We start from the raw sequence: 14,974 nt of genomic DNA, 5'->3' as shown, positions 1-14,974 counted from the left end.
CTCGAAAACAAATGGACCCAGTGATTAAAACCGGTAAAAACACAGAACAAAGCAGTTTCACCTTACAGATCAGTGCTTATCTAATGCTGACATATAGTAGACAAGCGCTTGCCCCCAACTTGCTATTATATGCCGACATATTGTCAGCTGATAAAAAGGATCAAACCAACAGTTAAAACTGTTAAAGTGTGGACATATGAAGCGACAGCAGCTCTACGGGACTGTTTTGTGTGCACAGATTGGCAAATGTTTAAAGATGCTGCCACTCAAGATAACAACATCAGTCTTGAAGAATATGCATCTTCTGTCACATCTTATATCAGCAAATGTGTTGAAGACGTGGTGATCACAAAGACGGTGAGATCTGTGATTGAAACTGCCCAAAACATCACTGGTTCCCATCTACATAGCATCAGTGACCTCGGTGAAGTGAGGTGTCTGCACAGAGCCCAAAGGACACTGAAAGACAGCAGCCACCCCAGCCACAGTCTGTTCACCCTACTGCCATGTGGGAAAAGATACATAAGTATCCGCTACTGAACCACCAGACTACGGAACAGCTTTTTTCCCCAGACTGTGAGACTCTTCAACTCCTCCTTTAATGCCAAAAAGACATAGCAGGATTTAGGGTCAACTTTAATTTAATTTCTTCATAAACCAATTTTAAGAAAAATGACAAATAAATCTACCTTGTACCTTGTACCATGTACCTTGTGTGCTTACCCTTTTTGTATGATAACTTCATGTGTGCTCACTTTTTTATGTTCCAGACTTTCAGGAGGGTTTTTCCATATATTAAACGCAAATAGCTCTTACTTTCCGAACAAATAGACTGGTGATTTAAAACACTCAATAAAGCAGTTCTACATATAAATCAAATCAGTGTTTTTCTGATGCTGCTCATTGCAGATGGTCAAAAGGCAAAATCATGAATGGCCCTATCTGGGGCCACTGTTGGTCCATTCTGAGCTAATATAGAAACATGGTGGTTGCGACATGACTCCGTGCACAAGGACCCGCTGCCTATGTTAATATAAACAGCTCATTTGCTCATTTTAAGGCAATGAAAACACAACAGTTCATATTTTCACGTGATTATACAATAAAAACCTACTTAAACCCACTTATTCTGTTATATTCCATTTCTGCCAATATATCCCCCTAAATCCTACACATCACAACCTAATAGCAAGATGATATCAAACTGAATAAAATAACTACAGTGTCTCCTCAGAACAATGACAAACTCTTTAGTTATTTCTCCTCACAGGAATATTAAGGGTTCAGTGTGAGGGCTTTCCAAAGAGCCTGACCTTTGCAAAACGGCACATGAAGTGAGCCAGAGCCTGTGGGTTTGGACACTCCAGCTTCTTGATGATCTCGAAACTCTGATTTAGTTGAGTAAACACATCCACCACTGAACATGAAAAGAGGGCGTGCTCTGAGGTTTGCTGGAACTGTTGCAGGAAAGAGAAGAGGAGAAAGGAACATTAGGGTGGAGAGAGGGATGGCGGGGGTTGGAAGAAGGAAAAAGAGAAAGAGGCAGATGTAGAATGTCAGATCTTAAGAGCTTTAAGCACCTCAGAATAGTGAGGCATTATTAAGTAATTTAGCACAGTGAAAAGACCGTTCGATTAATGTACCAATTACTTTATAACTATGCCGCTTACAGAGCAGAAATCCAGACCACTTACTGCCAATTACAGTAGCAGGTGTGCAGTTAACCCTTAATGCATGAATGCTCAGTAACTGCTGAGGTGCACTAATAATATGACACACTCTCTGAAAAATATATTGAGTTATTTCTTACACATATGGATTCCTGCACTTTTTCGTGATTCACTTAAAAGTCATATGCAGTCTTAATTTTCAAATGTTTAAGTATAGATAAATCATGGTTTTAACCTCAAATTGTTCAGTGGACATCCCTGGGTTACACAAATCACACATGTAAAGCACAATGCAATGTTTAGCTAGAAGACGCATCAATATATTGCAATATTTCCATGCCAAACTTGTTTAGTGAAGCTCATGCCCATTTCTTGTCATTATTACCTAATATCCGCATGCATTTTACTACCCTGAAAATCATGCTATGCTTCCTGTTTTATCAATTTTTAATTCGAATTTCATTTATATTCTTGGCTTTTGATGTCTCTGGGTGAGGAGTGTTTTTGACTGTGTAAAATTTCTTTATCCCCCCATAGCTTCTTCCTCAAGAGGTAAATTCAGTCTAGCAGGTTGTCCTTGTGAATAAGAGAGCAGCCTTAAGTGGCTTTGTTGGTTAAATTAAAAGCTACATAGTGAGAAATAATTCAACGTTATACTCACTCCGTCTTTCTTGTCCCTTTCCAGAGCTCCATTGAGGAAATCCATGGCGACGTCTTCATTCTCATCAAGCCACTGAATGACAAATGGCTCAAACCACCTAAAAAGAGAAAACATTGTATAATTGAAGGATCATATCTTTTCTTAGCATTGGTTTATCTCTCCTGTCAGGAACACCAAGGGAAACAAGGTTTAGTATATGAGACCAATTCAGAGGCCAAAGCTTTTTAGTTATTTAAAAATCATAGGGGAACAACTGTATTTAAGAGATCGATAAAAATTGATTACACCCAAAAAGGTATCCCAAAAAAAAAAAAATAGCAAATTTCAGTGTGGTTTTGGCCAAGACTGTGATCCATGCAGACATTGATATCAGGTTTCAGTTTGTGAACAAATTAGACTGCAAGGCTCAGACAGAGGACAGCAGAGGACAGGACAGGCTGGAGCGGATGAGTCGGGTAAGGAAGTACATTTGTTAGTGGAATAATAATGCTGTTCTGTCTGTTTCACTTTGCCATTGCCTTTTTTAAAATAGTGCCTGAGCTTGTCCTCACAGCAACGGATGTCCCCCCAAAACGGTTATGTACCCTGGCTAAGGGCATCTGGTACAGGAGGGAGAGCCAATAAATAAGGTGGGTGTGGCGACAGAGCAAGAGAACAGAGACAGGCAGACTGAAGAGAAAGACTGTGAGTGTGTGTGTACAGTATGAATCAATCCAGCAAGAGATGGTGTTTGAGTGACAGTGTTTGGGGAGGGGGAGTCATTATTCTGATAGACTGGTAGGATGGAAGAGGGCATTGCGTTCCCTGCTTGCATTACACGTGTTTTACATTGCAGCTATCCCTGCTTTGCTGCACATGAATATGCATGCACAATGGAAAACGGGGCTATGTGAAAAGAACAAAAACATGCTTTTAGGCTATAAATTTGTCTCCTGATCCAAAAAACAGTTTATGATTGGCTTGTTTAAAGGCTTCCTGGAATAAACTGCCACCACAGATTGCACAGACATGACTGTAATACAAATTCAGTCTTAATCAGAAACTAATCTGAACACTTACAGTCTTGTATGTATCACACTCACATTGTCAGATTTTTCTGTTAGGTGTCTTTGACACTGGAATATGATTTTTTCGTTTGTTTGACTACAAATGATAAAGTAATTAAAAATAGGTTTATTCGGGAAAAATGCTTTGAGGAAACCTGAGGACCTGACCTGACAAAGATCCAAGTAGGATTGAAACATTGTCTTCATTAAACTTGTTTGGCATAGTAAGTGTGCAGGCATTACCTTTTTCCCTCAGTCTACACGGTATTTTGATCACCTTGCACCTATGTGATTTACATGAAATTACTTTCTTTCAACTCAGGAAAAATGCTTTGTTGGGCGACTAAAAAGTTTCCTATGGAGTTCCACAGAGATCAGTCTTTGGGCAGCCGTCTTTTGTCTCAATTATGCAAATGTATTTTAACTTCACTTATTATAACGATTTTTAAAAGGTTGCTATTGCCAATGACACAAACAATGTATTATTACTGACATTAATGAACACTGAAATGCGTTATGTTGACATTTAGTTGAAACACAAAAAAATACAAAATAATCTATATTTGTCTTAGTTAAAGTTTAAAAAGCCAATTAAATTTAATTGTGAAATCACTTTTAATCAAGCTATGACTGTTCCCATCATCGTTTCCTGTGGCCATGTTTGTTTTACCTTGAATGTTGCAAGCAACCTGTTCATTTATGTACATTTAGTGTCACTTTGTCACTGCTGTTAAGGACAATAACACCATTATTTTCCCTTTGAGATACAAATGCAGATGTTATTGTGATATTTATAGAAAATTTGAAGAAAAAAAATAAAGATAAAACTGCAGTGTATGGAGGTGGAAAGAGAAACTGTAACAATTACTGTACAAATGTGTATAAAAAGAGCAATTACACTTAATGGACAGTGAAAAAGCAACCAGATGGTGTTGGGGGAGGGTGACAAAGCAAGAGTGGAAAGAAAGTGAAATGATTTAAGAAGTGCTGGAATATTTACACCACATTAACATATTTGTATCGTTAACATGAAACCAGCATTTCACTTTCAAATCATAGTTATCATCAATACTGGTGAAATGCTATATATATATATATATTTCTTTAACAGTGTATCTTCATACTTTTGTTTGTTCAGTAAAAAATATGTACAGGCTGTGTTTGTGAGAATGAGAGGACACTTACAGAGAATACTCAGGTGGAACATCCTTGAAGGCCGGCAGGTCACGAACATATTCATTATGGAACCATTTGACCTTGAAGTGGAGATTCATGTATTCTGTACTTTTGCATAGGCGGTGTTTGTCATGCTCTGTAATGCAGATCAAAACATGAGAAGCATACGTTAGCATATAGAGTATATCCACTGAAGTCCTGATACAGAGAAACCTTGTTTTGTAATTCTCATTGAGTCTCACACATAGGAACACCTCTGGACTGACCAGAGAGCGTGTCAAATTGAAAGGCAACATCAAATCTTCATATAGAAGCGTGTTGCATGTGCTCTGGGCAAAAAACAAAAGCTCACAAGCGCATGTGCACACACACACACACACACACACACACACACACACACACACACACACACACTAATGGAAATGTGCAAATATCTTAATAAGCATAAAAAGACCTGGGTAGCAGTGGTTGCTTTTAATCTGACATCTTAACGGGCTCAATTATGTACAGCCTTGAGCTATCAAAGAATGAGAAAATAAAACCGAGCCTGTGAATGTGTCCAGCTCGCTTCAAAAGAAAGAAAGCCCTTGAATGACTGCAAACAAACTGAAGCTAAAATGGATTAGACTTTCATGTCAGCAGACAAGGCTGCTGAGTCATTTAGTCCAGCCCACTGTAGACATTTCAGAACAATTAAACATTTCCATGGGATCCCCCTGAGGAGAGATGGTGGTGATGGTGCAAGAGAGGTAGCGAGGAAGAAGAGAAGAGGCGGGGGAAAAGAAAGCAAACCAATCAACTAGGATGAGACAAAAAAAAAAAAAAGACAATGGCTCAAAGACCAATAAAAGAAAATTATTGTGCACCTGCAGTGGTGGGTAAACTAAATTGGCTTTGCTGTATTCCTGTAGACAATGGCACAAAGAAGAGTAAATAGAGGAGACAAGGGCATATCATAGCAGTATGGGGAATCATACGAACAATTGTTGTATCAGGAAATGTTAAGTGGACCTGCACTTGTATAGTGCTTTTCTAGTTGTTTTTGACCACTCAAAGTGCTTTTCACACTACGAGTCACATTCACCCATTTACACCCACATTCATATACTGGTGGCCGAGGTTAACACACAAGTAGCCACCTGCTACTCATTTTTAATAATTCATACACATGACAACACAGCCATCAAAAGCAATTTAGGGTTCAGTATCTTGCCCAAAGACCTGCTCTATCTCCTGAGCCAAAGCTGCCCTTTACGGGAAACTTAACACAAAAACAAACACCAACATTACACATCATACAAAAGAGATTATGTTAACCATGTTTATCATATATATATATATATATATATATATCATATATATGTATATAAAATAAAATGTATATATATATATATATATATATATATATATATATATATATATATATATATATATATATATATATATATATACATACTTACATACATTTTTTTTTTTTTTCACTTTTGCAGTTTCAAATTTACAGACTTCTTTGAATCTTTTTCAGACCATATTTGACAATGGCTCGTCAATGGCTTGTGTTCAGGCTTGTTTGTCTTTGGCAATGAAGATGGATGCAGCCATAAAGGTATGGTTTCCTTTTACAAAAAATATTTCCAGACCAGATAATTACTGAAATCAAATTCCATACTTTTCCATACAGCGTGAGAGCTCTGTGGTTTATTCAAATGCTTACAATATACCTTTTTTCTTGGCAAGTGACCTCTTGTGGCCGTCCAAATAATTACTGTAGTCTGTCAGGGGGGCAGTGGATGAAGGTGGTGGGTTGTTGGGCAGACAGCCTGTCTGACTTAGACACCAAAGACTGCACATCCCCTCTCCTACCAGCAGTTAAAATTGAGTTTACTGAACCATGGTCTCCCCCTGACCTTAACCAAAAAGCTTTTATTGCAAAAACCTACACAAACCTCAAGCACAGACATGGCAGTTCGCAAAATACTTAGATGTCTCTTGTCACATTCAGCAGTGCCAGTCCACAACTGTTTACATTACAGGGGTGTGTAAACATGAAGGCATCCTCAATTGCACTGAGCAATCACCTAGTAAATGCTGTATGTTTGCTGCATGGCAGACCTCAAGGCAAGTCACCACTCTCCGTCTCTCCCCACCCATTCCTGCATGAATCTTTCAGTCTTTCTCTCTAAGCCGCTCTTTGTGACTCCTCATTGTCTTCACTTTTCGTCCAACCTCTTCGTTCTTATTTAGTGTACTTTTTATTCAGTATGCAAATATCCATATGATGCCTTTCTTTACGGCAAAGTGGAGGTATCTATTTTGGGTTCAGCATCTGTTACAGATTTCCAAAGATAAAACATGGGGAGTGGTGAAGCTATATCTGATCAGAAATAGAGATGCATTTGAGACATAAAGGATTTGCCTGGTGTGAACTACAGTCAACAAAATTTGGCTGGACAAAAGGCTAAAGAAGCAGGGAATAGGATTGTAATAGATTTCTTTTGAAATGTAGGTGCTTCTAAAGGGTAAAGCAGAATTAAAGGCACACATATTCACACACTGTTTTGCGGATACAAGCTTTATGCATTCACGCAACATCAAAGACATGTTTAAATCCACGCATTGCACCCTGGCTGTCGCGCCTTAATCCTGATAAGAACCCTGGTGTTTGCTCTGATGAATAGTGCACAGCCTGCCAGCCTTCTCTCCTCTTTCTGCTCAGAGGAAAATATTTACATATGTGTAATTAACATATTTACCTGTGTGGATAATGTATTCAAATGCACAATGCAATATTTTAGTCCTTGGAAAGGAGAAGATAATGAGTGCTCCACTAAAGTAAGTGTGTTATTAGTTACTGCTGCTCAGAGTAACTTTAGAATTAGGACCAAATTTGTGTTAAAGCCAAAATAATGTAGTTGTGTCTCAAGGATTAAACATTAATCTTTTTAGGGAGCACACTGGTTTGATAGTGTTAGTATATCTCCTGGGAAAGCATTTGATACATAGGCCAGAGTTACTTTTCAGTCTGGCAAAAACAGTCACAGCTGGCACAGCCACCATGGCTTCACACATTCTGCAGGTAACAGTGGCAATAACAGAACCGTAAAAATCACAGTACAGTGAGTGAGAGAAATGCATCACAAAAACAGCACAGAGAAAGATATTCAAATATCCCAGGACATGAGAAAAACATTTTTTGTGTATGTTAAGCAGCAAGCATATGTATTCAAGTCATTTCTCCACTTGTACATTAAATGCCTCAGGAGGAATTTGTTGAACTTGCACATACAGATTTTAACCTCTTTACACAAAACCCAGAAGCTTAGGGGACTGTTAAAAGTTTTGCAATGTCCTGCTTATAGCTGATAGGAAACGCCACGATGATAGCAGCACCTCAGGGTTATTTTCTTTTGGAGCCAACCACGGGGAAATGCCAGGGATCACTGCTTTCATCAACACCTAACCTTAATGGCCAAAGTGGTTTTGCTGAGAGATTTAAGGCTTCAACTGGATTCACCTGGTCAGTCTTTGCCACTGAAGGAGCAGGGGGCTTAAACACTGTGAATATTGAGTAGAGATAGTTTTACTCCACAAGACCCGCAGTTATTCCGCAGCAGTGGCTGCGTTATACCTGAGCAGAGGGACCCACTGTGGCAGTGCCACTTTAATAACTGAGCTGGCACTCCAAGGCAGCTTATACACATACAGGATGGACACACACAGTCACAGTTTGTCAACCGCTCTGCCCTAAGCTCTGACTGCCGTCACCGTGCGCACGCACACGCACGCACGCACACGCACGCACACACAAACACAAACACACACACACACGCACACGCACACACACACACACACACACACACACACACACACACACACACACACCCTTACTGTCACACTCTCACAGTCACCTAAAGGAGGCAGATGGAGGTCAGTTGGGAGACAGAAAAGTCGAGGTCAGCAGGTGTGCTGTTTGGTGCTGCCAGACAGGTTGTGCTAGCTTGCTATATGTGAGTGCTTGTAGAGAGTGTGTGTACCCTACATCCACTCAAACACACGTACTGTATACAGTACCTGTATATAAACAATGTAGTACGATTCTGCGGCTCCAAAATAAGAATGTATTGATGTTTCCAAAAAATAATACATGACTGCTTGACTAGAAGTGTTCAGTGACTCACATAAACCCAGTCTTATCAGGGTTGGGGAAAAACAGCTTGGTATTGCAATATTTTGCATGTGCAAACCACAAGCAGTGGGGTTAAATGTGTAATGCTTGTTCTGGTAGTGGCTTTAGAGGAAAGCTCCTGCAAAGCAGAAATGTGCATCCTCAGGAGATCATGACGGTTTTTTGAAAGTAAAGATCTACCCATTACATGTTTACATGTCTTGTCTACAAGTGGGAATTTTGGCACCAATACAGAGGTCAGGGTCACAAAAGATATTAGGACACATCCTTAGCGGGACTTCAATATTCATACTTATTTTCTTGAAGCAGCATGAGGAATATGCACCATTGGCTGGAATCAGCATTACTGATGCATCGGCTTTTAAATACACATTTATTCCAACACACAAAGTTGTGTTTTCTGTAACTGCATTTTATTAGCTGAAGGGAATGGTTCAGGGTGCCAGCCAAATTTTACAAAATAACACTTTTCTTCAAGCTTCAAAATCTGTGGTATTAAGACAGAAATATTTGCCAGAGGTCAAAAGAGCATAAAGTTCTCAAAAAGCTTTCGTCCTTCAAAACTCTTCATTTTACAAGCCAAAAAGCTCATATCCTCTCTCTAGAAAATGGAAGCACAGATGGACAGAGTGTGCTTCTTTGCACCCTCTGAATGAAAGCGAAAGGATATAATTTTCCATTGCCTGGTTCCCAATGTGATTGTTTCAATGGAGGAGAGAATCTGACGGGAAATGAGGCCGCAGGGGGCAGTGTTTTAAAAAGGACTGCTATAAAACATACAGAAGCTGTCTGACTTCAGAATGAGTCATCTGTTTTTCTTTCTTTTTTCCATGTAAAATGGCTCTAAATTTTTTATATCTAAGAATTCTGGCTAAAAGGGTTGGAGGTGACAGACATATCTTGTGTTTTCAAACACAGTCAAAGCCTCTACGAAAATGTAATTACAGGCTGTCGAACTTCAATGTGATTAAATTATCATTCATTGATGAATTTCACTTCAATGACAGGAATTATTTTGTAAAGCGTCAGATTTTTGAAATAGGAAATCTGTCATTTTGGAAGGAAAGCCAATTCATATTCATTTATGCTGTTTGTGCAAATGCAGCCTCCTGTGACCTCCGCATGGTGTCACATGGATTGACACCTTGAAAATAAAAATGCATTTAACATACTATGTATGGGCAGGCATGTTTGGATATGTGCTGTTCTTGGAGCATCACAAAGACTGGCCCAAGAAGCACTACAATATGTTATTTTACTGACATTAAAATATTCTTCATTCATTAGTAAGGCTTTTTTTCTGCCCTGCACTCTGTGAATGATGCAAAGGTTTAAAGAGGGACACAACAATGCACAGACAATACGTGTCTCAGGACAAGGTCTATATTTACAGCCATATTAACATGTGGAGAAGACTTTAATTTATTTTGACAAACGAAAAGGTAAGTGAGTGTAGGCATGGCAGAATTGCTGTTGAGGCTGACTTTGTAATGAGCTTAAGATTTCAATGAAAAATCATTCTTCATACAAACCCTGAAGTCCTTCACCACCTTTAACATCTCTCAGTATTTTCTGCTATATATTCCAGGTTACCAGGTGCAACAGCTGCGTGCCTCATCACCTTCTCTCCAACAGGTTTTATTGTTGCATTGTTAACTGCAGTATGATGTGATACAGCAGAATTATGACTGTAATTGGTTTGGTGAAATTAGATCATGATGAGGGTACAACCTACGCTTCATCTTTTTAAAACAGTTCTTCAACAGTGCCTGGTTTCCAAATTGCATTATAATGGTTAATTTTCTGTTTATGCAATCATGCAAATAGCTTGTGGCACCGTACATTCGCACCTTGCCACTCTCTGCTTCCTGGACAACAACAGTACGTCTGGAAGAGTCAGGCTGGTCTCTCCTCTTCATTTAGAGAGACATTTTCATTACAGGTCTCTGTGATTGGTACAGCTGTTTAATAGATAATGTAGCTGGCTGAGAAGATGATGATTAATTACCACACCCATCCTATTTATATTCCACTTCATCTACGCTTCTGCTAATATATATTAACATATATAAACAAAAGTATCAGGCGTGCTTGAATTTGCCGTCATTGTCTGTATGCAAACGATCAAGCAATAAGCCATTAAAATAGGGACTTCCAATCTGTGTGTGTGTCTCTTCCATTATGCATGTGTGTGCATGCATACACAGTCGTACGTGTGTGTGGGCCTTTGTGCCCTGCTGGTGGTAAACAGTGTGGGCGGTCCTGAGGGAGGAGTAGGCTCAAGGTCCCTGGTGAGGATGTCATCTTGTCTGACTCAGCCCACAGGGACAGACAAACTCACAGGAGACACACTCACTCACTGCCTCATTGATTTAAATGCCATGGATATTATGATGAATTGCACCACAGCATTTCCATACTGGAATTATTACCATTCAATGAATATATCTATAGGAGCATGTGGTTGGGCAAAAGGCTGGAGGACCAGAATGGCAGTCGAGGCCAGTATAGTTCTCTCCATGACATAATTCCTTCATCTTGGCTTCTGACCCAGTTCTGTCAAAGAGCCTCCTAAGCTGTATCACAAGGGCCTACTGACACAGCTCTGCTATAACACCAGAGCCCAACTGAGACACTAACTCCAGCTGATGTGACTCAAACAAGTAATGCAGTAGGACACACAGCCAGTCTTATGACTTACTAATGCAAGAGTCCACTCTGCTTCAGTATGGTGACTCACCATGCAGTGTCTTTTTTAAAATAAATTCCCCCTGCATAATGTAACATTTGGGAAATCTCTTGCTTTAAAGATGGGGTAAGCAGTTGTATTGTGGCCTCAATGGAGAAATGCCATAATAACCGTAAAGAATACTATAATTGAAGTGGACTGTGAGACTACTAGACTTAGCACCTCCTCTTGGCTCTGTTTCCAAGCTCTAGAAAATCTTGCATGTGTCAGGAAACTTTGGCCAATCAGAGAAAGTGTTATCCTATTGACTGTTCTACTAATGCAGATACATGTGCATGTCCCAGGTCCCAAGGAAAGCTGCTCCTCCCTGTAGCAAATTTTTCCCAGTGGGCACTATAAGGCAAACTGGAATTCGTGGTCGGGGACAGTGGGAGAAACACAACTACGAATATTTAGCGTGTCACACACCGCAGAAGTAAACCTGGAGGCTAGAAAACAAAACTTTTTCGCTGTATGCACCAAGCGAGCAACTCCATAGGAATGAATAGGTGCCATTTTTGTTCCACCATCTAGTTATTATTAAAGTCTATGGCACATCCCTATTGTAAAAGCCTGATTCAATGGTGGAGAATCCCAAAGAGAAAGTTGCTGTTCAGCATTCTCAACAACTGCCTATACTGCAGAGCAACCTAAAAAAAGGAAGACAGACTTATCAAAAAGGGGAGTCTAAAAGAGAGTTTGACAATAAATTAAATTAAACAAATGTAAACATTGTCACAGTGCTAGAGATGGACAGAAAATAATGCAAATAGTTTAGCCTTCTGCTACCCAGGCATAGGGCACAAGGTATATTTCTGATGAGTTTGGTTTTAATTAGTTATTTGACACAATCAAAAGGGGGTGTGAGTCCATGACTGACAGCTATGTGTACCAATCATGTGCTCATGATCAGTGGCACATCACATAATTGGTTGGACATGTGTGTGGGCGGGAACTTGATTATGCAAAGATTGCTACTGCACAGATTTTGGCTCCTAATGACATAACCAGCGCAAGATGTAATCCATAACCAAAATTTTGGCTTCAATTTGTACTGTGGGATTAAGTGGAGATGTGTCATCCATCTTTGTATACAGTCTAGGGCTCAAGTGTGCAGCTTAAAGTCCATATTAAAATATCTAATGTAAGCTTAAGCCTCGAAACACAGTGTGTCCTTCGCCTCACTCATCTCTGCTACATACCACCTCACCAGGAAGAGAGCAGGCAGCAACTCCAGAGATGGAATCTAAGTCAGCGGCTGCAGAAAGCCGAATCCAGACAGCACAAACCCCAGGTCCAAGGGAACCAACAGCCCCAACTCCCCACCAAATAGGCAAACTTTCTGTTGCTGCTGTTACTCATGTTAGACATTGCAATGCAGCTGGCCTTCAGATAAATTTGACACCTTGCTCTGAGGGATGTGCACTGGTAGAGTTTGAGCTTCCATAGCTGCTGACGAAAGGTCCGCCTCCAAACCTGCTGCCCGCTCCTCCCTGTGAAGCACTCCACAGAATCAGTGAGCTACTGTGTGCTGAAAACTGCAGAAAAAAAAAAGGCACTAGAAACTAACAGAGTAACTTTTAAAATCACACTGCAATATAACACAACCTTTAGCCCCATGCCAGCCATGTAAACAAGGTCTTTCTGTGGCAACTTAACTCCCCTTGCAAAGGTACATTAATTGAAATTCAATTAAAATATTCTATGGAGCGAAGCTGTTCCAACAGGCTGAAGATGAGTTAATGGGCTGCTGGAGCATTGGATCTTTCATGACATGCTCCAGAGACCACAGCCATTAAGCAGCTATACAGTGGATATATAGCATGTAGTGGAGAACTTCATCACAGAGGTATTATTAAGTCTGGTATTAGCAATACTTTTTCTCCTCTTAATAAGGGATCCTTGTTTGTTGTCAAAACACAGTGAAGTTATTGATATTAAATCTTTATTAACACACAATTTTGATTTAGGTGACACAAGGGATCTCCTTTCCCTTCAACAGCCTGTCTTTAACTTATGTGTTAAGGTTTGGTGACCTGGCTGATGTTTATTTGGGTCTGAACTTTAAAATAGCATGTGATCCTGTCCATCAGTGGTCACAGAATTGGTGATGATAATTGTTAAGTGTCTGAAAACTAAATTTACCACTTCAGAGCACCCTTCTGAGTGGATATCATGCAGGTAACAGTAAACAGAATGAATGAGAGAGTGATTTCAGATGCAGCCATTCACTCTCTCACATCCTCCTTCTCTCGGATCTTATTTTATCCTGTCTGTTTTTGTATGCCCTCCTACCTCTCTCCGTCCTTCTCCTCCTCTCTCCCTCTCACACATTCAGAGATTCACACAGAGATGCTAAAATTAGCCGCATCCATTTCTGCACCAGCACTGGCACCAAAGGCCTCCGAGCAAGAAGCAGGGGATGCATCAAAGACTTCATTAAGTAATGCACATGCACATGTGTGTGCACAAACCTACACACAGAGTCCTCTTTTATTCTCATTCATGCTTTCATACTTATGTGCAACGCTTGCATGACTGCACAGACAAACAGGCCTGCGTGCACAGACACACAAACGGAGAAACACGGACCAAAAAAGCAGGACATGCTGGCCCGCCTCCTTCAGGGTGTCTATGTCAGCCACCCTATCAGTTATGTGTGCCTTATGTAAACGGGTCAGTCTGAGTTACTTCCATTTGTCTGAATGAAAAAGACAGGAAAAAAAATGTGGACTAGCTCTGTATACCTACAGTATTTCTAGCACCTCATTATTGTCATTCACATGCACAAACAAAGGAATATGCAAATGCACATAGCAGGATGCATATGTGTAGAGTATGCAACTGTTTAAAAAAGAAGGCACTGAGAGTATGTGACAGTATGATGGGGGAGAGGAAACGTCACACTGGGGAATTAAAGGAAAAAGAATAACTTCCTAAGCACAAGATGGACTGTTCATAAATTCAGAGCTTTCTCTGGATGCACCATTCTGTTTTTCAGAGCATCACTCTCTTGGAGCAGCACAACATACTCTTGACTCTCTGTGTAAGAGAAGAAGCAGCAGAACGCCCAAGTGGCAACCCCAGAAAATGCCAAAAAAACTGCATTACACTGAATGGCCACATGAGGCTGACTTCAAAACAGAGTAAATCCCCATAGACCCTCATGTTAAAATGACAAACGTTACAGCAGAAATAAACATGATTGCAGCCCAGGGCAAAAAATAGTTTTGATCTCTGTAGCTAATTTCCCAATGAATGAAAACTGTACTGGGGTGATTTTTTTTTTTTTTTTTTTTGGTAACTCACCTCTTGAATTTTATTAAGGCCCGAATTTACGCATATTTAGGATATCGCCAGTTAGGAACAAGCTGTCTATGAGGCCTAGCAACAGTCTGTGACTCGGATCCACCCCTCAGCCCTTCACAACTCACAACTCTCGTCCAAGTATAATCGCTGGCTCAGAAAATTAAGATGAAATTTGATGAAAGCGACTGAACTCAAAGC

General features: G+C 40.1%; 1 protein-coding gene across 3 annotated transcripts in view; it reads right to left on the bottom strand.

Moving 5' to 3' along the window:
* The window catches only part of unc13c (unc-13 homolog C (C. elegans)), a 132,149-nt gene that overhangs the window by 30,638 nt on the left and 86,537 nt on the right, over positions 1–14,974 (bottom strand). For all 3 annotated transcript variants that reach the window (XM_088079896.1, XM_088079909.1, XM_088079905.1), the window contains exons 19-21: positions 4,563–4,689; positions 2,332–2,428; positions 1,314–1,457 (exon numbers count right to left, since the gene is read on the bottom strand). In XM_088079896.1, the coding sequence (XP_087936022.1) occupies positions 1,314–1,457; positions 2,332–2,428; positions 4,563–4,689 (368 nt within the window). The remainder of the gene's footprint in view (positions 1–1,313; positions 1,458–2,331; positions 2,429–4,562; positions 4,690–14,974) is intronic.

The sequence above is a fragment of the Plectropomus leopardus genome, chromosome 1 (assembly GCF_026936395.1).
Source record: "Plectropomus leopardus strain MGB_pleo_1.0 chromosome 1, ASM2693639v1, whole genome shotgun sequence".
Classification (NCBI taxonomy): Eukaryota; Metazoa; Chordata; class Actinopteri; order Perciformes; family Serranidae; genus Plectropomus; species Plectropomus leopardus.
The sequence above is the reverse complement of the archived record's forward strand: the minus strand, read 5'-3'. Positions and strand labels throughout refer to the sequence as shown.